The following is a 22,966-nucleotide window of genomic DNA, read 5'->3' on the forward strand; positions in this document are numbered from 1 at the left end:
GTTGTTGATTTCAAAAACTTCTTCGTGCTCGATTGTTGGTTTGTGTAGCTCTTCATAGTAGACCGAGCTTTCCAGGTCAGCCGAGTTCTTGACAAGCCTGGAAAGGTTGTCTGCTTCCGAATTTTCTTCTCTGTTGATCTGTAGAATTTTGTACCCGGGGATCAGGGTAAGGTAACTTTTCACCAGAGCTTGGTACTTTGTCAGGATTGGGTCCTTGGCTAGATATTCTCCGTTAGTCTGTCTGACTACAATTTGGGAGTCACTGTAGATTGTGAGATTTCGGATAGACAGGGTCCGGACTAACTTTAACCCTGCTAGAAGGGCTTCGTATTCCGCTTGGTTGTTGGTTGCTGCGAAACCGAAGGAGATTGCTGTTTTGATGGTGAATCCATCCGGGCTTTTCAGGATTAGTCCGGCTCCTGATCTCTCAGCTGTTGAGGACCCGTCCACATGCAGTATCCAAGACTCCGGGTTAGGATCTACCGTGGCTTCTGGTTCAATTTCCATGGGAGTTGTCTGATTTTCTGGAAAATTGCATTCCACCACGAAATCGGCCAGGACCTGAGCTTTGACTGCTGTCCGGGGTAGGAATGTTAGGCTGAACTGGCTAAGTTCGATTGCCCAGTTTACTAACCTCCCGGAGATATCTGGCTTGTGAATGATTTTCCTCAAAGGTTGGTCTGTAACAATCCTGATTTCTCTTCCTTGAAAGTAGTGTCTGAGTTTCCTGGATGCGGTGATCAATGCAAATGCAAATTTTTCTAAGTTGGGATACCTGGTCTCCGCATCCTTCAAGACTTGGCTAACATAGTAGACAGGCTTCTGTTGTCCGGCTTCTTCCCTGATCAATGCCGCCCCGACGGCAAGGGGTCCGGCTGATAGGTACAGGTATAGAGGCTCTCCGGGTAAGGCTTTTGTCAGGATCGGAGGCTTGGATAGGTATGTCTTGATTTCGTCGAGGGCTTTTTGGCAATCCGGGCTCCACTCTACTGATTTCTGATTTTTCACCCCTTTTAGCAATTCAAAGAATGGTAGACATCTTTCAGCAAGCTTGGAGACAAACCTTCGTAATGCCGCCAAGGACCCTGCTAGCTTTTGCACTTCCCTTTGAGTCCGAGGTGGTTGCATCTCTTGTACTGCTTTAATCTTCTCCGGGTTGGCCTCGATACCCCGGTTGCTTACCATAAAACCCAAAAACTTTCCAGCTTCTACTCCAAAGGTGCACTTGTCCGGGTTGAGCTTTAGCTTGGTCGTTCTCATGTTCTCAAAGCATTCCCTGAGATCTGAAATGTGACCCGGGACTGATGTTGACTTGGAGATGATGTCGTCGACATAGCATTCCAAATTTCTTCCAAGTTGGTCCTTGAAAATTTCATTCATTGCTTTCTGATATGTGGACCCGGCGTTTCTTAATCCGAAGGGCATCAATTTGTAGGCATATACTGCCCGGTGGGTTATGAAGGCTGTTTTGGCTATGTCTGCTGGGTTCATCTTGACCTGATTGTAACCGGAGAAAGCATCCATAAAGCTTAACATCAGGTGTCCTGATGTGGCATCAATGAGCTGGTCTATGCTTGGCAGAGGATAAGGGTCCTTGGGGCATGCTGCATTCAGATCCGTGTAGTCAACGCACATCCTCCACTTGCCGTTTGCTTTCTTTACCATGACTACATTGGCTAGCCACTTCGGGTATTTGATCTCGCAGATGATATCTGCCTTCATTAACTTGCCAACTTCCTCATCTATCGCCTTCTGTCTTTCAGGGGCGAAATTTCTTCGCTTTTGTTTGACCGGCTTCTTCTTGGGGTCTACATCGAGGCTGTGCATTGCTAGTGATTCATCCAACCCGGGCATGTCATCCGGGCTCCAGGCAAAGACATCTGCGTAACTCCGAAGTAGTTGGATGAGTTCTTCTTTGAAAACGGTATCCAGGCCTTTTCCAATTTTGACTTTCCTTGTCGGGTTGTTTTTCTCGATCAGGACAGACTCGGTTTCGACCGCTGCTTCGACCTTGGTTAATTCTTGTGCCGAGATCATCTGTTGGATCCGGGCGTCAGTGTTCTTCTCAACGAAATTTTGAGCTGAGCTCATGGTTGCTTTTTGGTTGCTTTGTTCGGGAACAGGATTGGTTGCTTCCGGGTTATGATTGCCCGGGTCTAGGTCAATGACCTGGACTTTTCCTTTGTGGTTTGTTCTTAGGTAGGGCCGATGTTTTTTGTTACTTCTCTGTTTTTGGAAGACGGTCGCCTTTCTCTTGTTGTCCATATGTGTTTCCGCCATTACCAAGGCTTGGCTATAACACACCCCGGCTGTTTCCGAATCTCCTTTGACTTCACCTACCCCAAACGGGGTTGGGAATTTGAACTTCAGGTGCGTGACAGAAGTGATGGCTTCGATCTTGTTTAGACCCGGACGGCCAATGATTACATTGTAAGAGGAAGGAGTGTCTGTGACATAGAATTTGATTATATGGACGACCTGGGTTGGGGTTGTACCGAAACGAACCGGGAGGTAAAGGTTTCCCAGGACCGGGACAATGCTGTTCCCGAATCCGTATAAGGGGTCCTCACTGTAGTCGTTCATCCGGATGTTCCCTAGTTGCATCCGGTCCATGGTATGTTTGAACAAGATGTTTGCTGAAGAGCCGTTGTCGACTAGGATCCGTCTGACCTCGTTCTCGGCTATATCCAAGTTACCACCAGGGCCTGATTGTGACCCCGGGTGACTCCCTCGAAGTCCTTGCTGCTGAAGGAAATGACTTGCTCGGGGAAGGTCTGTCTGGACATTACTTCTTGACATGAGTCCGGGCTGGGAGGGGGAGAACAGGATCCTCCCAAGACTACATTGACTATGCTCTTTTGTTTCCCCGAACCTTCTCCCTTGTTTGCTGTGTTCCGGGCTATGTATTGCCCCATGTTGCCTTTGCTAATTTGCTCCTCAATGAAATACTTGAGGGATATGCAGTTTTCCGTTTTGTGACCGTGGGTGCCATGGTAGTCACAATGGCGGTTGGTGGGTCTGCTCTCTGGAGGAGTCTGCATGGGTTTTGGAGCATAATAGAAAGGTTTGTCCCGGACCTCTTTAAGTATGTCTTCCCTGGATCGGTTGAGAGGAGTCCATTCGGGCTCTGGTTTCGGTTCTCTTACTGGTCTGTTCGGACCAGGATCACTTCTAGACCCGGGTCCTGGTTGGCTGGTCCTCCTGGAACCTGAATGCTGGATGAAGTTGGTTTGTCTGTCTGGTTTGAATTTCTTATCCTGGTGATATTCTTTTCTGGGTCTGTCTTCGACCTGTTTTCCTTTCGAGTTACCTTGTCTGGTCATCCTCATTGCTTGGAGTACGTCGGTTTCCTTAATGAATTTTGCGGCCATGGCATAGGCAGCTGCCAGGCTCTGGGGTTCTTTGTTGATCAACTCGACCACATATCTTTCATTTTGTTCCGGGTCCAAGTTTCTTCGGAATATGCTCAGAGCCTCACGCTCATCTAGGTTAGAAATTTTGTTGATTGCTTCCTGGAAACGTTTCATGTAGTCTGAAAGCGCCTCGTTGTCATATTGGCGAACCATTTCCAGGTGACACATATGAAGTTCATGTGTCTTGTTTGCTCGGAACCTTCTGAGGAAGGCTTCCCTGAAGTCTTTCCAGGACCCGATGCTCCGGGAGGGGATCCGGCTGAACCATCTCTGGGCCCCTCCCTTGAAAGTGGACGCAAAGAAGCGGCATTTGGTCAGATCATTGTAGTAGTAGATCAGGGCTATCTGTTCAAAATAGTGCAGGTGTTCCTCTGGGTCACCTAGTCCATTGAAGGATTCAAAGTTGTAGTGTTTCATGCCCTTTTGTCGGGGAATGGATTCCAGGGAGTGGCTGAAAGGGGTCAGGGTTCCCCCGATCTCGAGCCCGGACTCATTCCCAATTTTCCTGTTTAGCTCATTGATCATGTCTCTCAAGTTGGTCTGCCCGTGCTCATTGTTCTCATCGTCGGAGATGAGCTCGGGTGTTGGCTCCTTTCGGTACCGCTTGGACCGGGATCCTTTTGTCAACTTCTCCTCTTCGAGTTGAATCCGGAGGGCAATTTTTTGCTCAAGTTTTTCCTCTTCCTCTTTTCGGATCTGTTCTTTCCTTTCAGCCAAGATTTTCAGCCGGGTTTCCTCACTTTCTTTTTATTTCTTTTTCTTTGCTTTGTCTCCGATCCGGTCGAAGACGGAACCCCAGGATTGACGGCTGTTCCCGGAGTTCTCAGACTCGCCGATATCCTCAAGTCTGCGGTGGCTTTCTCGGCGATCATGGTATTGCCGGATGGCTTTAGCCAATTCTACATTGGTGAGCTGGGACAGGTGGAGGGTGGTGATCGGGACATCGGTGTACTGGTATTGGTTCATTTCGATCGTGACCCGAGCATCATTAGGGTTGATTGTTTGGTTCTCGTCCGGGTTCATGATGGTGAAAAGGGGTCCTGAGGCGTGATCCGGGTTTGGGTTGTCCTGGTCCGCCTGAAGGTTGTCTGGGTTCAGGGGAAGGCCCAGGTGGGAGCGTGTTCTTTTTGTCATGGCTTCCCAAGTTCACACAGGGTATACGGTTGCTGTTTTGGTGATAGTGCACGTGGGCAGTATAAATAGTGACAGGATGACAGAAGTAGTATGCACAGGTAGTCAACTTACTATTTTCAGAAGTATCACAAATAGTTAAGTGACAAAATATGTGCAGGTGTGAGACAAAAAGATTTTATGTGCTACAGACAAGGTTAGGGCTTTGCTCAGACAGGGTTTGCTATCATTCTCTACTACAGACAAATATAGGGTTTTGTTCAGGTAATGTTTTCTATCATGCACATATCAAGAAAAGCCATGGCTGAGGGTTTTAAGAAGCTGGGTGTTTTCGTGAGGGCTTACAGGTGTGATTTGGACCCCCGTTTCGGGGGCTTGTTGTAGAAGATGAGTCCAGTGGCACCGTGACCACAGGACAGAGGACACCTTCCCCTCCTTCTAGCGCCAAATGATAACTCCAGATCCCGTTCCGGTGGCTCCTCCGCCGTGCACTGGTGTCTTGCGGTGTAGCTGCTGGTGGGGTGTCTGCAAAACAACACCGGAGGGGGGTTTGAGCCCCGCGGCGCCTCCAGCGTGAGAATGAGTGTAGGTATCAGAATAGATGAACGGGAAATAAGCTATCTATATGTGGTGGGTGAAGGTGGTGTATGGTGGCTGTATAATGGCTGTATGGTGGCTGTATGTGTTTATATTTAAACTGAGTGTTGGAGTGTGTGCAAAGAATGAGTGTAGAGTGAAGTTACCCTTAAGCTCTTGATCCTTGGTCTATTTATAGGCCAAGGATTAGGGTTTAAGGGTGCGTACCTGGATCCTGGTCCTACACGTGTAGGGGTTTGATCCTCTACACGTGTCCAGGTGTCAGCGCAGGAGTAGTATTTTGGAATGTTCCCTGGCTTGTCTCCATCGCCAGTAGTTGACCGTTATGTTTGTCTTTATCGTGTCAGTCTGTGCCTTGCGCAGCAAGTGTCGGCTGGTACATGTATGGACCCCGGTCGAAGGGCCTAGGGCGACAGGTATCCGGGTCTCTTACCTTGTCCGGGTAAGGCATGAGGCTGGTGGCCATCAAGTGTGTCTGACAGCTCCTTGGGGCTGGGATCTCCTGGTAGAGCCCGGGTTCATGTGCTCTGTATTATATCCTATCACTTCTAATCATGCTTCTTCCTGTGCATATAAAATTTTAGAACATAATAATAATCTGAACTGATATTATAAACATTAAGTGGACTAATTTTACTCACCTAATTCTCCAGCAGCCCTTCTTACATAAAGATCTTGAACATTTCCCAGATATTCTCTGATATCAAGCAGGTCACCGAACCACATTAAGCATCCACTTCCACCTTCTTTTACATCAATATTTCCATATGCTGTGCATGAACAGTTCTTCAAGCTTTTAGCTGCACACTCCTCTAGGATCAGACTTCGATCAAACCATGAATTTCGAGTGTCTGGAAATTTGAGATTGGGGTAACTCTGAAAACTATCTTCATTCCCACACATCAGCTTAGATTTGCGAACACAACCATCAGAATGATCTGCTAACCTCCATTTTTCTGAAAATTTTGGCTCAAACTCATCCAAACACCCACAGATGTCACGTCCATAATTTTGCTCAGTAATGTTACAAATACCATATGCCCCACATAAAGCAAAGTCATCACATTTATCTGTTGGTAGAGTCACAGTGTTATCCCAACCTTGCATATTGTTAGTCCAAGTAAGAATTTTTAGATCTCTGTCTGAATTTAAGATCATTCTCATCGCAGCAGAACTGTTGAGAAGTTTAAACATGTAATACAAATCCTCTTCGTCAGACACAACGTCATATGTGAAAACCATATTCTGCATCAAATTAGACTTGCCACCGAACTGAACACCATTCCACGGTCCAAACCTGAATCTCATAGCTGAACCTTTCCATACAACTCGCTGTGGATATCCTTTCAGATAGACTCCATATGTGTAATTGCCCGGAGATGGATCATCCGGGCTTTTCCAGGATATGAGATACCTTTCTAAGCGTTTCACCAAGTCCCAGCCAAACTTCATGCCTGGTAGAATAGTATCGCCAAGGTGATCAAAACTCTGCCAGAGGAAATCTTCAGGATAATTGTCATTCGCATACCTGATCACAAGATTTCATGTATCTAAAAGTTGCGCCACAGGACTCATCACAGTTTTTGATGAGTTGGATGACCAAATTATTTTATTGTCACCATTAGTGAGTACTAAAATTCCATTAGCGTCAATCATGAGCATGCCTGATGTATCAGTGAGTGGCGTATCTCTATTAGCAACCCAGACAACAGTCAGATTGGCTATATTTTTGTACCATATGCCCAAAAACCGACTCTTTGAATTACCAGGGCTAAAGAATCCCATTTGAAAAGTTTCTTTAGCCGACATGATGGTGCTGTTATCATCATCTCTAATGGTTTGATTAACAGTTATAGTATCAATTGCATTTGCCATATTTGTATAGGCGAAAAGCATCAAAATGGAGCAGAACAGAATGAAGTAAGTGCTCTCCATTGATCTGGTATAGTTGCTGTATCTACAAATATATACTAAAAGAATAACGTTTAATAGCTTTCCATTGATACAACATACGTTCTTGCATGCACATCTCAATCTCGTCAATGTTAGTTTAACTATTATGTAATCAAGTTAGCGGATAAAAGTCTTGAATGCTGCCAATATTCTAATCTCTGATTGTCCATCGTCGAATGCTACAATAATTAAAGACTAATGTATTGACCTGGACTCTGCTTTATTTATCTTAAGTAGCCAAGAGACTATCAACTTCCTGTTCTTAATTGCTGACAGCTGAGATGAATGTTCATGTCAGCATCCTTCAACAACCATTTATTTACAGCATCTATCTATCTATTGTTCAAAGGACAGAGTTTATTATATTAATCAAATTTCTTATTTCTGAAAAAATTAAACTATCTTCTGAAAAATTTCCAGATTCATCAAACAAGTCAGGATCGTCAACATACTAATTTTCATATTCCCAGCTTCAGTTCTCCTAGACCGGAACCTATATTCACTTTTCCTGTACAGGTAACTGAAGTCGTATAAGGACCATGTTTCCGATATAAACAGAGTAAGATAAACTTTAATAGTGATAATCATTGTTACCTAAATTCTATGGAGTAGGACTGACAAATATTCTTCTTATCATTAATATTCTATAATTGGAAAGCTCCATCTGGTCTATTGTCTATTTGTCTCGTCTAGCATTGGCTGCTAGAGACTTTTCATCCTTTCGCTTTCTGATTCATTCTACATCTTCTAGTATAGATTCTGATTTTAGATCTCTTTGGTTGTACAGTATATGTAAGGTAAACATCACTAGCCATTATTAAGATTTGTAAAAAACTCTATCATTGATTACAAGGGTTACTAACTTACACTGGAATTGTGGAAGATGGTTGTTAGATGTTGAAAACGTTAACTATAAATTAACATAGTTATCATTTCGTCGAAATTCTTACAACTAAATCTATTTTTTTTATTCACAGACTATAGTTTCCCTACATGCTTCATTTATTTCTTAGAAAGCCGACATATCACTAGATTTGTCACAAGCTCTTGTCTGTTCAGAACCCTTGGAGCCTAAAACTCGATTTTAATCTAAAAAACATTCATTTAAGTTATCAAGTTATTTGAACATATCCGAATGATTCTGGGAAATTCTCCTGATAATATTCTTCTCTATGAGCTAAATTGGTAAATCTTTTCGGACTTAATGCCCTTTTAACCCTCAAAGTTTGGGGTGGTGTACCAATGCGGCCTCGATGTTTTAAATCGACCGAATCAACCCTCCAAGTATCTGATATGTTCCTTTTAACCCTCATTACCGGTATGAATACAAAAAACAGTATAATAACAGATGGTAATATGCAGGGTAAAGTCCGGGTGTTCCTTTTAAGCCCTAAAATATACACATCGAGTAAACAGTTGAAGAAGAAGAAAAGCAGAAGAAAACTAACATCAGAGAGGTAAAAACAAGTACACAACAACTTTAAAAAAGTATCTGTAGTTACTGGTGGTACTAGATGCATTGGTGGAGCGACGGCCCGTATATTTGTGCAGCATGGTGCAAAGGTGGTGATTGCTGGTCGTCAAGACGAACTAGGCCGATCTCTATGAAAAGATTAAGACCGTCTTTCTTATTTTCACCGTGATGATACTAATGAATCAGATGTACAAAATTTGGTTGATTTCACCGTGACCAAGCATGGTAAGCTTGACAATATGTTTGCTAATGCTGGCATCACAGGTTTGAATGATCCAAGAATATCAGCAACAACATATCAAGATTTTAAGTGTGTGTTCGATACTAATGTTTTTGGTGCATTCTTGTGCGCCAAACACGCGAGTAGAGTCATGGTTCTTGCAAGAAGAGGCAGCATATTGTTCCCTATAAGTGTTGCATCAGTAGTTCATGGAGATGTGCCACATGCCTAGTGTGCTTCAAAGCATGCGGTTTTAGGTTTGGCATAGAATTTGTGTGTAGATATGGGGAGTTACGGGGTAAGAGTTAACTGTTTATCTCCTGTGAGTCTCCAGCATCTAGCAGCCAATACTAGTTAAGGTAGATTCCTCAAAAAGACAACCATCGTGAAAACCGAAACCGAGTGCACTACAACAAATCAGCCTTTTTACGACGGAAATTAAGCCTGCATTCCGTCATAAGTTACGATGAAATTAAGCCTGCATTCCTTCCGATCCGGACCATTTTTTATTATTTTTTATTTAGGAAATCAATTTAAATAAGGAACTTACGACGAAACGTATATGTTGTGGTAAGTTTGGAATATAAAAACGACACCGTACTCGAAATCGGAACATTTAAATTTTTTTCAATTCAGTGAAAAATAATAAAATAATGAACTTAAAACGGTTTTGTGTTCCGTCGTAATAAGTTACGACGGATTGTAGACTGTCCGTCGTAAGTTGAGGCGCGAAGGTGTTCCGTCGTAAGTTATCCGTCGTAAATACCCTGTTTTGTTGTAGTGGTGTGTAAATATTATATACAGAATTAGACAAACAAAGCTCTGTTTTTATCCTTGCCATATGTGTAGGTCTGATGGTTGTCTATTTTTAAGACTTTAAAATGTTTTCATCTATTTAATCACACACACATTCAGCACATATATTTAATTGCTGATATGAATTAATGTACGTAGATACCGGGAATGATCGTGGAAATGCCTACCGTGCTTCAAATTTCATAGAGATATAATTCATAAGATCTTGGTATGAAACCTTGAGATACTGGTGTTGAAACTAAGGCAATGATTCTAGATGGTTCAGGCTGATTCATCACAGTCCATGTCAGCATGACAGCTCACTTGACAGCTCAAATAGTTAGTTACAAGTTTGTTACAGTTGTGTGTGTATGTTGTGCTCTATAAATAGGCTTTAGCTACTATGGACAGGACCACTACTTTCATCATGCTTTTCTGTTATGCTTTAGTGATGTAAATACTTGTTTTGTTCTCCAAGCAATGGAATTCTGTTCTCTCCAGCTCGTGTTCATTTTTTTAGCTTAATATTAGAAATTTATCATGGTATCAGAGCAGCAACAGCGATCTTCGATCTCAATTCGTCTCTATCACCTGCAAATCTTCGTTTCTATGGCGATTTTTCGTTGATTCTTCAGGTGTTGATCTTCTTCTCTGATTTTCGATCTATTCACTGTATTAGCCTTGTTGTTTTGATTCATATCTCATGGCGGATAATACGAATGCGTGGAATATACATAATCGTACTGTTATTTCATCTGTTCAAGATCAGTCTAGTGTGTATTACATTCATCCTTCAGATTCTACTTCTTCACAATTAGTTTCTGTGAAATTTAACGGTACTGGCTTCACAAGTTGGAAGCGCTCTATGATTCTGAGTTTGTCAACTAAGAACAAAATTAGATTCGTTGATGGATCTATACCTAAACCTGATGCTACGTCGCCTGACTTTAAACCGTGGGAGCGTTGCAATAATCTTGTATGCTCCTGGTTATTGTTCAATTTGGATGAAGAAATTGCTCAGAGTTGTTTGTATTTTGACTATGCATATGAGATTTGGAGCAATCTTGAGGATCGTTTTGGTTTTAGTTCTCTATCACAGGTTTATTCAGTTGAACAAAAACTGGCTGATCTTAGTCAAGGTTCCAAGTCTGCAGTCTCTTCATTTTTCACTGAAATTAGGACTCTATGGGATGCACTGGGTGATGCCAGTCCTCCAGTTCGTTGCATTTGTAACAAATGCACTTGCAATGTTAATCACAGATTGCTTCATAAACAACAGGAACATAGATTGGTCCAATTCATGATGAAGCTCAGTGATAAGTTTTCTACAATTCGAGGCAATGTTCTTATGCAGCAACAACAACAACAATTGCCTACTGTAGCTCAAGCTTTCAGGCTTTTTTCTCAAGAAGAGAGACATCAGGAGGTTTCACAATTGGTTTCTAACACTGAATCATTAGCTTTTGTGGCTGACAACAAAAAGCACACTGATACTGGTTTGATTTCTTGTTCCAAATTTGGTGCTGCTAATCCTCCTGGAAAAAGGAACACTAAATACTATTGCACACACTGCAAGATTCATGGACATAGTATAGAGAGGTGTTTTAAGATCAATGGTTATCCTCCCAGTTTTAAAGGCTTTAAGGACAAGAAGTTGGCAGCCATGGCTTCTACCAGTGATGAGTCTCCTCCTATAACTAATGCTCAGTATTCTCAGTTGATGTCTCTTCTTAACAATTAGTCTTCCAACAGCTCAGGATCAAGCATCTGTCAGACAAATGACAAGAATGATCATCTTGCAATGCTAGCAGGTAAATATTGTCTTTTGCCTGAACATTGTGGTAAGACTGGTTGGCTCATTGATAGTGGAGCAACAGATCACATATGCTCCAATTTATCAGCCTTTGTTCATTATACTAAGGTAAATCCTACTGAGTATATTACTATTCCTGATGGTAAGCAAATTGCAGTTAAACACACTGGTTATGTTCAATTAACTGCAGACATTACTCTTCACAATGTGTTACATGTGCTAGATTTTCACTTCAATTTAATATCTGTGCAAAAATTGTGCCAGGATCTTAGATGTGAAGTGCTTTTTACTGTTGATAAGTGTGTTCTACAGGGTCTTTCTCAGAAAAATTTTCAGATGCCTCTTGGTGAAAGACAAGGTGGCTTATACAGTATCAACACAATTCAGGCTGCACACAAGAAGTTGTGTTTTACTGCTATTACAGATGCTAAAGTGTGGCACCTCAGACTTGGTCACATTCCTTTTTCTAGCTTAAAGCTGTTATTACCTCAAGTTGTGTTACCTACTTCAAATGTTATCTGTCAAATATGTCCTAGAGCTAAACAGACAAAACTGAAGTTTCCTCATAGTAGTATTAAGACAAAAGCTGCTTTTGAAATGATACACATTGATGTATGGGGACCCTATCAAGTCAAGTCATCATCTGGTTGTAATCAGTTTTTAACAATAGTGGATGATTCTAGCAGATTTACATGGATCCATTTGATTAAGCATAAGTCTGAATGTGCACATGTTCTTCATAAATTCTTTAAGTATGTCAAAAATCAGTTCAAAACAAAAGTTTATGTGGTCAGATCTGACAATGTTAGAGAATTTTATTTTGGTTCCATGAATGAGTTGTTTCATAAATATGGAATCATACATCAGACTAGTTGTAGCTACACACCACAACAGAATGGTGTTTTAGAGAGGAAACACAGATTTTTGCTTGAAACTGCAAGATCTTTATACTTTCAGTCTAAAGTGCCAGCTCAGTATTGGGGTGAATGTATGCTTTGTGCTACCTATTTGATTAACATAATTCCTCTGCAGAGTTTATCACATGAGACACCTTATTTTAGGCTTTATCACACTCCACCTGATCTTACTGAACTAAGAACCTTTGGATGCCTGTGTTTTGTTGGAACCTCCACTGTTCATAGAAGTAAATTTGATCCAAGGGCTACAATGACTGTGTTCATGGGGTATTCTCCAGGCCAGAAAGGTTATAAGGTTCTTAATTGGAAGACAAAACAGTTATCTGTATCAATGAATGTTGTGTTTCATGAAGCTAATTTCTCATTTCATAGCTTGTCAATTTCTCAGCAAGCTTTGGATGGTGCTTATTTGCCAATGTCTACTGGTCAATTCTTTGTTGAAGACACAAGTGATTCCTCTCACACACATAATGCAGATCATACACATGATGCAGATGTTGCTAATAAGATTCATACTCCATCTGCAAATACTCCTTCTGCAGAGTCTCAATTTGCAGACAACTGGTGCAATTGTTCCTTCTGCAACTAGTGCACATGATGTTTCTAATACTAGCATGTCAACATCTGGATCTGATATGGTTGATCTCATCTCTAATGTACCTTCTCCAGTGCCTCTAAGGAGAACATCAAGAGTACATAAACCACCTTCTTATTTACACTCTTATCAGTGTAATACTTCTGGCCACTGGTGCAATTTGGTTCAACACTCTTCTCCTGCACCATCTTGCACATTGGTTGAACCAAAATCTTATGATGAAGCTGCAAATAATCCTCTGTGGGTTGAGGCTATACAGATTGAGCTTGCTGCTTTGTACAAAAATAATACATGGGAAGTTGTTTCACTGCCACCTGGTAAGAAAGCAATTGGCTCTAGATGGGTGTTTAAAGTGAAATTAAAGGCAGATGGGAGTTTAGAAAGATGCAAGGCCAGGCTTGTTGCCAAAGGTTATAATCAGAAATTTGGAATAGATTTTGAAGAAACCTTTTCTCCAGTTGTGAAGATGGGGACAATTAGAATGTTACTTGCTTTGGCTGCTACACATCACTGGTCAGTTTACCAACTTGATATGAACAATGCTTTTTTGTATGGCAATTTAGATGAAGAAGTCTATATGCAGATGCCTGAGGGAATACCTAATCCAAATAATCTGGTTTGCTTATTAAAGAAGTCTATTTATGGACTTAGGCAGGCTTCCAGGGTCTGGAATGCTAAATTGGTTGCTGAGTTGTTAAGTCAAGGTTTTGTGCAATCTAAGAATGATTATAGCTTGTTTATTAAGCATAATCAAGATAAGATATGTGTGGTAGCAGTTTATGTTGATGATGTAATATTGACTGGTACTGATCATAAGGCAATTGCATCTCTCAAGGCACATTTGGATCATATATTCAGCATTAAGGATTTGGGCAAACTGCATTATTTCCTTGGTCTGGAAATTGATTACTTAAACTCTGGTTTTCTTCTGACTCAAAGAAAATTTGCAAAAGAGTTTCTACTGTCTTCTGGTCTTGATGTATCCAAATCAGTGGCCACTCCACTACCAGTACATCTCAAACTCAGTTTACTGGAGGGTGATTTGCTTCCCAATCCAGAATTATACAGGTCATTGGTGGGTAAATTGAACTATCTCACCAATAGAAGACCTGATCTGTTTTATACTGTTCAGAGTTTGAGTCAGTTTATGCATGCTCCTAGAACATCACATTTGTCAGCTCTACATCACACATTGAAGTATGTGGCAGCAACAATAAATCGAGGCATATTACTGAATTCATCAGATAATCTCAAGCTGCAAGCTTTTTCTGATGCAGATTGGGCTTCTTACCCTGATTCTAGAAGATCCATAACTGGATATATTCTTCTGTTTAGAAATTCTCCTGTAACCTGGAAATTCAAAAAGCAGCCAACTGTCTCTAAATCTTCTTCAGAAGCAGAATATAGAGCAATGGCTTCTGCAGCATCTGAAGTCACTTGGGCAGTTAGACTCTTAGAAGATCTTGGTGTCACTGATCTTAAGCCAGTTACTCTACACTGTGATAATCAGAGTGCCTTATACATTGCAAAAAATCCTGTTTTTCATGAGAGAACCAAGCACATAGAGCTTGATTGTCACTTTACTAGAGACAAAGTGTTAGAAGGGTTACTTCAGCTAACATATTTGCCTACTTCTCAATTGGCAGATGTGTTTACTAAGGTCTCTGCTTCTCCTCATTTTAACTCCTTGTTGAAAACGTTAGGAGTTGCTTCATCCCCTCCTAACTTGAGGGAGGCTGTTGAAACTAAGGCAATGATTCCAGATGGTTTTGGCTGATTCATCACAGTCCATATCAGCATGACAGCTCACTTGACAGCTCAAATAGTTGGTTACAAGTTTGTTATAGTTGTGTGTGTATGTTGTGCTCTATAAATAGGCTTTAGCTACTATGTACAGGACCACTACTTTCATCATGCTTTTCTGTTATGCTTTAGTGATGTAAATACTTGTTTTGTTCTCCAAGCAATAGAATTCTGTTCTCTTCAGCTCGTGTTCATTTCTTTAGCTTAATATTAGAAATTTATCAACTGGTTATCTTGCAATTTCAGGACATGATCATGGAACTGTTTTGAGTTCCCACGTCGATAACAGATAAAGGCAACACATGCTGAGATACCAAGGGGTAGAAGAACAAGGGGAGTATGTTTTTCTTGTTCAACGAGACCTTTACGGACAAAAAGGCAATTGCAGAGCTTGAATACCTCCACAAAACTATAAATTTCCAACAACTGAAAAAACATTGAGTTTTGAAAACTAACCTTGTCTAGGCATTTCCGCGATCTTACTGTGCTTCAAAGCATCAGGTCTTACGAATTAATGTAGGTCTGATCACGACGGATCAAGGAATATATTCTTAGGGGGGCACCAAGCAAATTTTCTAAAAATAATATATATTCTCAGATTTTCAGGGGGGGCACTACTATAGATAAGAATTCTATAGAATTGAACATGAACAACAACGATAAGAGCTTTAAATGGAACCACGCATGTACCACTGCTCATGATTCTAGAAGAGTTTCCATTGATGCCAAAATGAGAGGCACAAATTCTCTCTCGGGTGACGTTCAGCTGGAGAGATTCCTAGCCCAGTCCGCCAACTGACAATCACGGCATCCAAACAACCTATTCAACTAGTTCAGGAGAGGCTTCCTGTCGTGCAGGGTAGTGGTTCAAAGTCAAGGATGGTAGAAGCGAGTGGGGAAGGACAGATAGTAAGAAGATCATGATATATATATATATATATGATATATATATATGCATAATATCGAGGGTAAAAAGTTACGAGCGGAGTTTTCGGTATTTTTGGAGTGAAACAGAGCGTGAAATGTCATCCATGTCCACCCGTTATATATCGCTTTTTGCTCTGAGGGTTAAAAGAAACATGGGTCGAATTGGCCGAGTCAAAAAATCGAGACCGCATCGGTTCACCACCTGTTAGAAAGGTATTATAAGTATGCCATCTTTTCGCGTAGACATAGTCCGGAGATTAAAAGCCAAATATAAAAAAGAGGGTAAAGTAATTTTATTTGTCGAATGTGGATATTTAGTGGGAAAACCTTTATGTGGACAAATACAAAACATGCATTTAACACACATCTTAATTTACCACAAATTCCTTAAGGGAATGATGACATTCAAGATCAAATTTCTTATCCTTAATTTTACTTAATTTTATTTTCAAGATGTCTCAATTTTATTTTATGGTTCACGTGTTTTTCATTAATATAGATGCAAGTCCAATAATGTTCATTAATATTTTTCATTTAAGAGTATTAATGTTATTATACTTGTATTAAAATATAATCACCAAACACTTCACGTTATAGATATGAAAAATGTAAAAGTTGTTGTGACCACGGACACTATATTCTCATCAGAAAATGAAGGGGTCACATGATTCATAATAGTCCATTTACTCCTCAAAATATTAGAGTATCGGTCCATGATGTTGTACGAGAAATTCAACTAGTTCCCCTTGTAATTCCATGTAATGAACATGAAATCATTGGAAATGCATAGGGTAGTTTCTTCCAATGACCTAACCATCTCATGACATTAGGGTAGGTATACATAATTTATATTAAAGTACTGGCTTTTTCACGTTTAGTTACATTTTTTTTGCTTCGAATTGTGCTTGATTAGGATAATATATCATTGGAGATGATAAAAGGTCATGACATTAGCCCAAAAAAGTATTGAGAAGGCCTTTAATAGTTGGGAGTAAAGGTTCACCAACTCAAATAAAAAAAAGCTTTACTGATGAAAATTAAGCTTATAATTGTTGATCCCTAGCTACTTGCTTGATCAACTGCATGCCATCTAGTATATAAGGTGAAACCTTTGAAGGAAAAAGAGATGTGCCCATATATATGACATATGAAGATGTAGATCAATTTAATAAAATGAGTTAGTTAAACAAACTCATCTTCAAATTCTTTTTTAAGTAAGAATAGTTCCTATTTTCCTAATCTGCTCTTGAATTACTTATTTGCATGCATATGTTTATTATGAAAGTAATTTTGTAGGTACATTGGGAAGTTTTGTTTTAGTGAGCACTTGTAGATTCTTGATCACTAGTAATTTTTACCAAATTGGATGTCAAAAATTAAGTGTGTTAATATATTAGCACATTTTCTTTAATATTCTAGACTTTGGATTGTTTTTTCAAAAGTCATAATAATGGTACCAATGTTGGTTGTGGTTGTCTAGGCATAGTTACCTTGTGATTGGTAATAGTTTGTAAGATATTTGTGTAATGAACATCTAATGGTGTATTAATGTATAAGCATGGTTACACTTGTGATTCATAATAGTTATGTTTTTTGAATTTTCTTGTAATCAACCTTAAATTGTGGATTTATATACTTTTGAAATGGACATGTCAAAAAAAATTATACTATTTCAATATATGCTTATAATAATGTTTTCTTAGAGATTGCTTTTGCTATTGTAAATAATTTAAATAACATTTCATTTGGGTCCAAAATTTATTGGTACATGTCTATATGGCAATGTTTAATAATAAAGGTTGTATTTTTTTTTGTTGGAGCAAATAAACAAACAAGTGCAATAATTTGAATAAATTTATTATAATTGGAAAATTACTCTAACAAGTGATTGTTGCAATAATTTTAACTTGTTATAATATAGGGGCTAATTTGTTGCATAAACTGCCATATGGCAACATGAGCAAATTTAATGATGGGATTTTTGAAAAATATGATCAGAGACTCTATTTCAATGATTTTATGATACATTAGCCCAAAAGATTAAAAGTATAATAAGTTGACAGAATATTTTGAAAAAGAAAATCAATGGGAATATTTTTTGATCTAAAGAGCTGGTAAATCAAGTTGTATTGAAAAAATAATTAAATTGATTGTAATATACGTCTCAGTAACAAAAAGAAAATAAGATCAACACATTAAATTACACAAGTATGTTGAATTCGTTGAGTAGTGAATTAATCAAGTCGGTCATGGAGCACCATAGTTGACCTCTATTATTGGGTATGATCCAAGTATACGAAGCGAAATCCTGTAACATTTAAAATAAAATTAATTAAAATACTATAACAATTTACCTATGTGAGAGATGTATACGGATCATCATTGTCATGAGTTATATATTTTTCGGGTGGAAGCAAATTGGTTAACATGGACAAGGAGGGGCATGGGTGAAATGTCTTAACCGATCGGTGAATATCATAGTTAGAAGTTAAAGGCCATTTTTGCTTTAACTGATATTAATGATATGTCTTTATTCTACCATCCAAGTTGGTATATATACATACATACACACACACACATATATATATATATATATATATATATATATATCATGAATAATTGTATGGTTTTAGTTAAATTTTCTTTAATCTACCATCCAAGTTGGTATACATACATACATATATACATACATATAAAAATGCTACATATGTAATAAAAATGTGAATATTGATATTTCAAGTGCTTTATTTTGAATTATAGTGTTGTAAGGGGTGTCTTGAGTAAAGTCCATACTCTGCACTTTACTCTTTTATTTTTTAAATACTATAAATGATTTTAAACCAAAATCTATATTTATTTTGTACATATACGAACTCGAACTTTTGGAACCTTATCCTCTAAAACTAATTTCTCAAATCAAACTTGTATATTTATGTATGTATGTATGTATACACATATGTTATAACAAAATTCCAACATAAAAGTATTATTATTAAGAAAATTCAAAATTCATTATCTTATATATATTATATACATTCATATATATATATATATATATATATATATATATATATATATATATATATATATATATATATATAGTTTTTGAATTCAAATATATCTAGAGCTTCATTATAAGAGACATGTGAAAATCAATCTAGCTATTAGTAAGAATAATTTATGCAATGTACCGGTTCTTTTTCTAAATCATCTTTATCTAAAGCTATTATATGTGTGTCATGTTTGTTGTCCTTGGATTGAACATACATAGTCGTTGAATCTATTTTCTAAACTACAAAAAAGCTCAATAATTTTAGAATACTCCTTCATATATAATTCATATGAGTTCACTTGTAATCATAATTTTTTTTAAAATTAAAATTGTTGGTCACTTTGGAACTATAATGAAAATCTCCACATACTGATTGATTAAAGAAGCACAGTAGGCCGGTATGGCTAAAAATTGTGTCACAGAGTACAACTTATAAGAGTTGTGTGATCAAACTTTTGTTCTTCAGATTCTAATCGGTTAAGTATTTGTACTTAAAAAAAAGTGTTGTAATAAGAGAATTTATATAAAGACTTGATACAGGGACTTGATTATAGATCATCTGGATATCATATCTAAATTATCAATTATTATCATTTTTAAAGTTGTCTCTTTTATCTTTAGAATCGTCCCTCTTTACTATAATAATAATTCATCACTTTAAAAAATTAGAGGATATTTCATTCAACTATACAAATTGAACAAACACCTTCATTCTCCTCATAAGAATACTTTTTTTGGCAAGCTCTCGAATATTGTTATGCCAAATTGTACATATGACCCTAATAATCATATTTTTAATTATATACTAAATATCATTGTTTTTTTGTTAGAAATTGCTTCATTTAGGTGATCAGAGATCGATGAGGACATGACTTGTTATGAAAGGTGATAATTGTGATACAAATTGATGTTAGTGATCGAGAAAGACAGGGCTGATGATATTATTAAGTTACAAGTACCCTTATAAAGTAAAAAGTGCTAGATAAAGAACTTACCACAATCATATATTATTAATTATCGTTTTCCATCACTAAAAAGTTCAATTTTTGTTCCAAAAATTGATAATGGTGCCAAGTTTGAGGGCAATAACATTGCTTTATGGCCTAATCTATGAGGGGATATTTTGCCTAATAGTCCATAACGAGAATACAATATTATGTAAGTGTTTGAGGCACTTGTAGGTAAATATATGTAAGGTAAATAAAATGAAACTGTATTTGATTAACTTGAGGATGAGTACCTCTTTTTTTTTTTTAATGTAGGAACCTGCGAGCAGGATGAGTACCTTTTACAACATATCCATGAGGTTATTCAAGGTATAGGTTCTTTTAAGTCTCTTAAGAAATGTGGTACTTTTAATTCTAATTATGCAGCCCAAAATATTAAAAGTATAATAAATTGATAGCATATTTTGAAAAATGTGAAAATCGATGGGTTTAAATTTTTGATATAAAGAGTAAATAAAGTTGTATTTGAAAATATAATTAAATTGAATGTAATATATACGTCTCAGTAACAAGAAAAAAAAAGATGAACACAGAATAAATTACAAAAATATATTGAATTCGTCGAGTAGCCAGTTAGTGGAGTCCGTCATTGAGCACCATGGTTGACCTCTATTATTGGGTATGAGCCAAGTATACGAACAGATGTAGCCAATTCCTGTAACAATCAACATGAAATCAAATTACCATAACAATTTACATATGTGAGAGATGTATACCAATCATCATGGTTATAAGCTATATATTTTCTCGGTGGAAGCAAATATGTTATCATGGACGAGCACGAGCATGAGTCAAATGTCTTAACTGGTTCGTGATTCCTATACTGGGAAGTTACAGGCCATTTTTTCTTTAACTGAGATTAATGATATGTCTTTCAATTTAATGTGTTTAAGGATCAGTAAACCAAACCTTAAGCTTTCTGAAAACAAACTCTACATCTGTCTCTGCCATGGCTTCAAAATCAACATAAAAGAGATAATCAAAGCACCTGCATTAATGAATTTGACTTTTACTTATGAGTCTAACTACGAACTGCTTTTATTCGTTAGTGTTTACAAAAAAGATATCAAATAAATTATATATTTGCTTCGAATCCTGAAAACAGTGGACTAAGAAAAAATACAACTTACTCAGCAGTCCCTTCAGTGGAGCTATCAGCCACATTTCTTTGAGGCCTGCTCACAACCTACAACCAGGACCAAGAGAAACAACTTTTAACCTGTACATGTGCACTAGCTTCACATAATTGATTTAGTTTCCTTTGCAGCATGTTTACCTTTGTGAGCTTAAATGTTTTACTAGTTGCAAATACTGAAAGGGCTTTATGGACGTCTTTAGGGCTTTCTCGCAGAGTGAAAACAAGGCTCGTCTGAAAAGGAATACAATGAACTTGCATAGGAAATTTGAAACAAGAAACTAGTGATGAAAAATTTAAAGAATTTTCCGCTACATACTTTGAAGGACCCGTCATTTGTAGGAACTATAGGATCTCTAGCTAGTATCCAGAAACGGGTAATACTTCCCTTATTCCCGTCCTGCACCAAGAAATCATATATTATAAATGTCATATTTAATGAACATATATAATATAACCTCCTAGACTAAACGTAAATAAGGAAACCAGATGATTCAAGAAATTTTACCTGGATTCCTCTTGCAACTACGTGCAAGTTATATAATCCAACAGCTTTTTCACTTCCGATTACACCAGTGTGGTCTTCGGCGGTACCAATTACAAGACCAGTGGTTTCTTGCTTGTATGATAGTATAAGCTGGACCAAACAATGTGGTTTAGGGAACAAAGGTGACTGATACAAATATTGAACGGGAAGACAATTAGATAACCGGAGATCACCTGAGCATAATATGGATCATCAATAACAATGTCTTTTTCAACACCGAGGTTACCCAGGAACGTTTTGGTTTGCCCAAGTGCCTGCCGATGAGCAACAAGTTGTCAATTGATAAATTGAAGTATTGAACTATATAAGACTATATATAATTGTGACATTACATCATAGATTATTGCTGACCTGTGGATGTCCTAGAACACGTTTCAACTGTTCTAGTTTGACGCCAGGTCGTGCTAGGAGGCAGAAGTTGGTGGATACTTCAACTTCACCAACAATGTGCAGCTGGTGAGAATTGATTAAATCGTAGTTTTCATCAAAACTCCCACCCAATGAATTTTTTATGGGAATGACTACTCTGTCATCCCCATGAGATTCAACTGCCTGCATTATTTATTTAAAAAGAAAATTACGAAACTGGGTATTAGTATATTAACTGAGCTGGACTATGCATGGGGAATATTATGTATCATATAAGGTTGTATAAACTTAAAATGATTTCTTATTTTTACCAAGATATCATGTCCTGCTTATTAATCTCAAGAGTAAAAATTAAGTTACTTCACACATATATTGGGTAAAGATGATAAAATAACTGCAACAGTTTGTTGAAGTAGTAATTAGTAGAAATGTGAAGAACCTGCACTGCATTCTCAGATGTCTCGCAAGGATCTAACTGACAACCAGGATAAACTGCAAGTACAGCTTCCTCACTGCATGCTCCTATTATTCCCTGCATATCACCATCAAAGCAATAATTATGCTAAGTAATTAAAAGTATTAATTTGGTGTGTCCAAGTGCATCAATATATTCGATATTATAGTGTGTATTGGTGTATTATATGTTTTGTGGTGATGGCTACATCATACAAGTTGTAATTATACCTTATAAGCTACTTTAAGGTGGGGAAAGGTGGAAACTGGGTGACCACTAGCATTTGGTTGGTGGTCTCTTGATTGTGCCCTTCCAAATGAAACCTGGCCAGCCTTTTGCTCAAAATTTTGGACAAGCCTCTGTAGTGTTTCATGGGACACCTGTGCAGGTACATTAGGGCAACCTGTAACATCTGTCCCTACTCTAGCTAGGTGTTGTTTAAACCTGTTGATGCCCAATACCAACTTTGAGCAGTAGTTACACTTTGCCCTTTTCTTTTTTCCTTCACCCTCATGGGTGCAATGTTCCCATGCAATGTCCACTTCCCTAGTTGACATCTTCCTATAAAATTATACAGTGAAATACAAATCATACACTTGACCATATCATAACTTACCATCCCTAATTCAATTTTATTAGTAAATCTCAAGAAGAAATTAAAAAACTCAAAACATTATAGATCTTATGGATCAAAATCCTATTTCAAATTAATTTAAAAATACTCTCTTTTAATATAAAAATACATACACGTTCATATCTATATC

General features: G+C 38.1%; 3 protein-coding genes across 3 annotated transcripts; all 3 read right to left on the bottom strand.

Moving 5' to 3' along the window:
* Window positions 1-2,681: 2,681 nt before the first annotated feature.
* LOC108225875 (uncharacterized) lies at window positions 2,682-3,938 on the bottom strand. Its single transcript, XM_017400829.2, has one exon. It carries the CDS (start codon window positions 3,936-3,938, stop codon window positions 2,682-2,684), a length of 1,257 nt encoding a protein of 418 aa, XP_017256318.2.
* Window positions 3,939-5,774: 1,836 nt separating this feature from the next.
* Window positions 5,775-7,016, bottom strand: LOC108225874 (G-type lectin S-receptor-like serine/threonine-protein kinase At4g27290). The gene is made up of 2 exons (XM_017400828.2): window positions 6,742-7,016; window positions 5,775-6,669 (listed from the first exon to the last, which is right to left on the bottom strand). The coding sequence occupies exons 1-2, from the start codon at window positions 7,014-7,016 to the stop codon at window positions 5,775-5,777; spliced, it is 1,170 nt and encodes a 389-aa protein (XP_017256317.2).
* Window positions 7,017-20,204: 13,188 nt separating this feature from the next.
* Window positions 20,205-22,759, bottom strand: LOC108225871 (arogenate dehydratase/prephenate dehydratase 2, chloroplastic-like). The gene is made up of 10 exons (XM_064080055.1): window positions 22,433-22,759; window positions 22,188-22,280; window positions 21,731-21,931; window positions 21,553-21,633; window positions 21,341-21,469; window positions 21,152-21,232; window positions 20,974-21,066; window positions 20,828-20,883; window positions 20,607-20,685; window positions 20,205-20,352 (listed from the first exon to the last, which is right to left on the bottom strand). Exons 1-10 carry the CDS (start codon window positions 22,757-22,759, stop codon window positions 20,284-20,286), a joined length of 1,209 nt encoding a protein of 402 aa, XP_063936125.1. The 3' UTR covers window positions 20,205-20,283.
* Between the last annotated feature and the right edge of the window lie 207 nt (window positions 22,760-22,966).

Source organism: Daucus carota, chromosome 6 (genome assembly GCF_001625215.2).
Source record: "Daucus carota subsp. sativus chromosome 6, DH1 v3.0, whole genome shotgun sequence".
Classification (NCBI taxonomy): domain Eukaryota; kingdom Viridiplantae; phylum Streptophyta; class Magnoliopsida; order Apiales; family Apiaceae; genus Daucus; species Daucus carota.

Bases quoted from the DNA above. Each gene is read 5' to 3' on its own strand.
- LOC108225875 (XM_017400829.2), bottom strand. From the start codon at position 3,938: ATGATCAATGAGCTAAACAGGAAAATTGGGAATGAGTCCGGGCTCGAG.
- LOC108225874 (XM_017400828.2), bottom strand. From the start codon at position 7,016: ATGGCAAATGCAATTGATACTATAACTGTTAATCAAACCATTAGAGAT. The intron at 6,670-6,741 runs GTCATCCAACTC...TCTTGTGATCAG, and splicing joins GGTGACAATAAAATAATTTG to GTATGCGAATGACAATTATC.
- LOC108225871 (XM_064080055.1), bottom strand. From the start codon at position 22,759: ATGTCAACTAGGGAAGTGGACATTGCATGGGAACATTGCACCCATGAG. The intron at 21,634-21,730 runs GTCAGCAATAAT...GCTCATCGGCAG, and splicing joins GTGTTCTAGGACATCCACAG to GCACTTGGGCAAACCAAAAC. The intron at 21,233-21,340 runs GTAAAATTTCTT...TTCTTGGTGCAG, and splicing joins TAGTTGCAAGAGGAATCCAG to GACGGGAATAAGGGAAGTAT.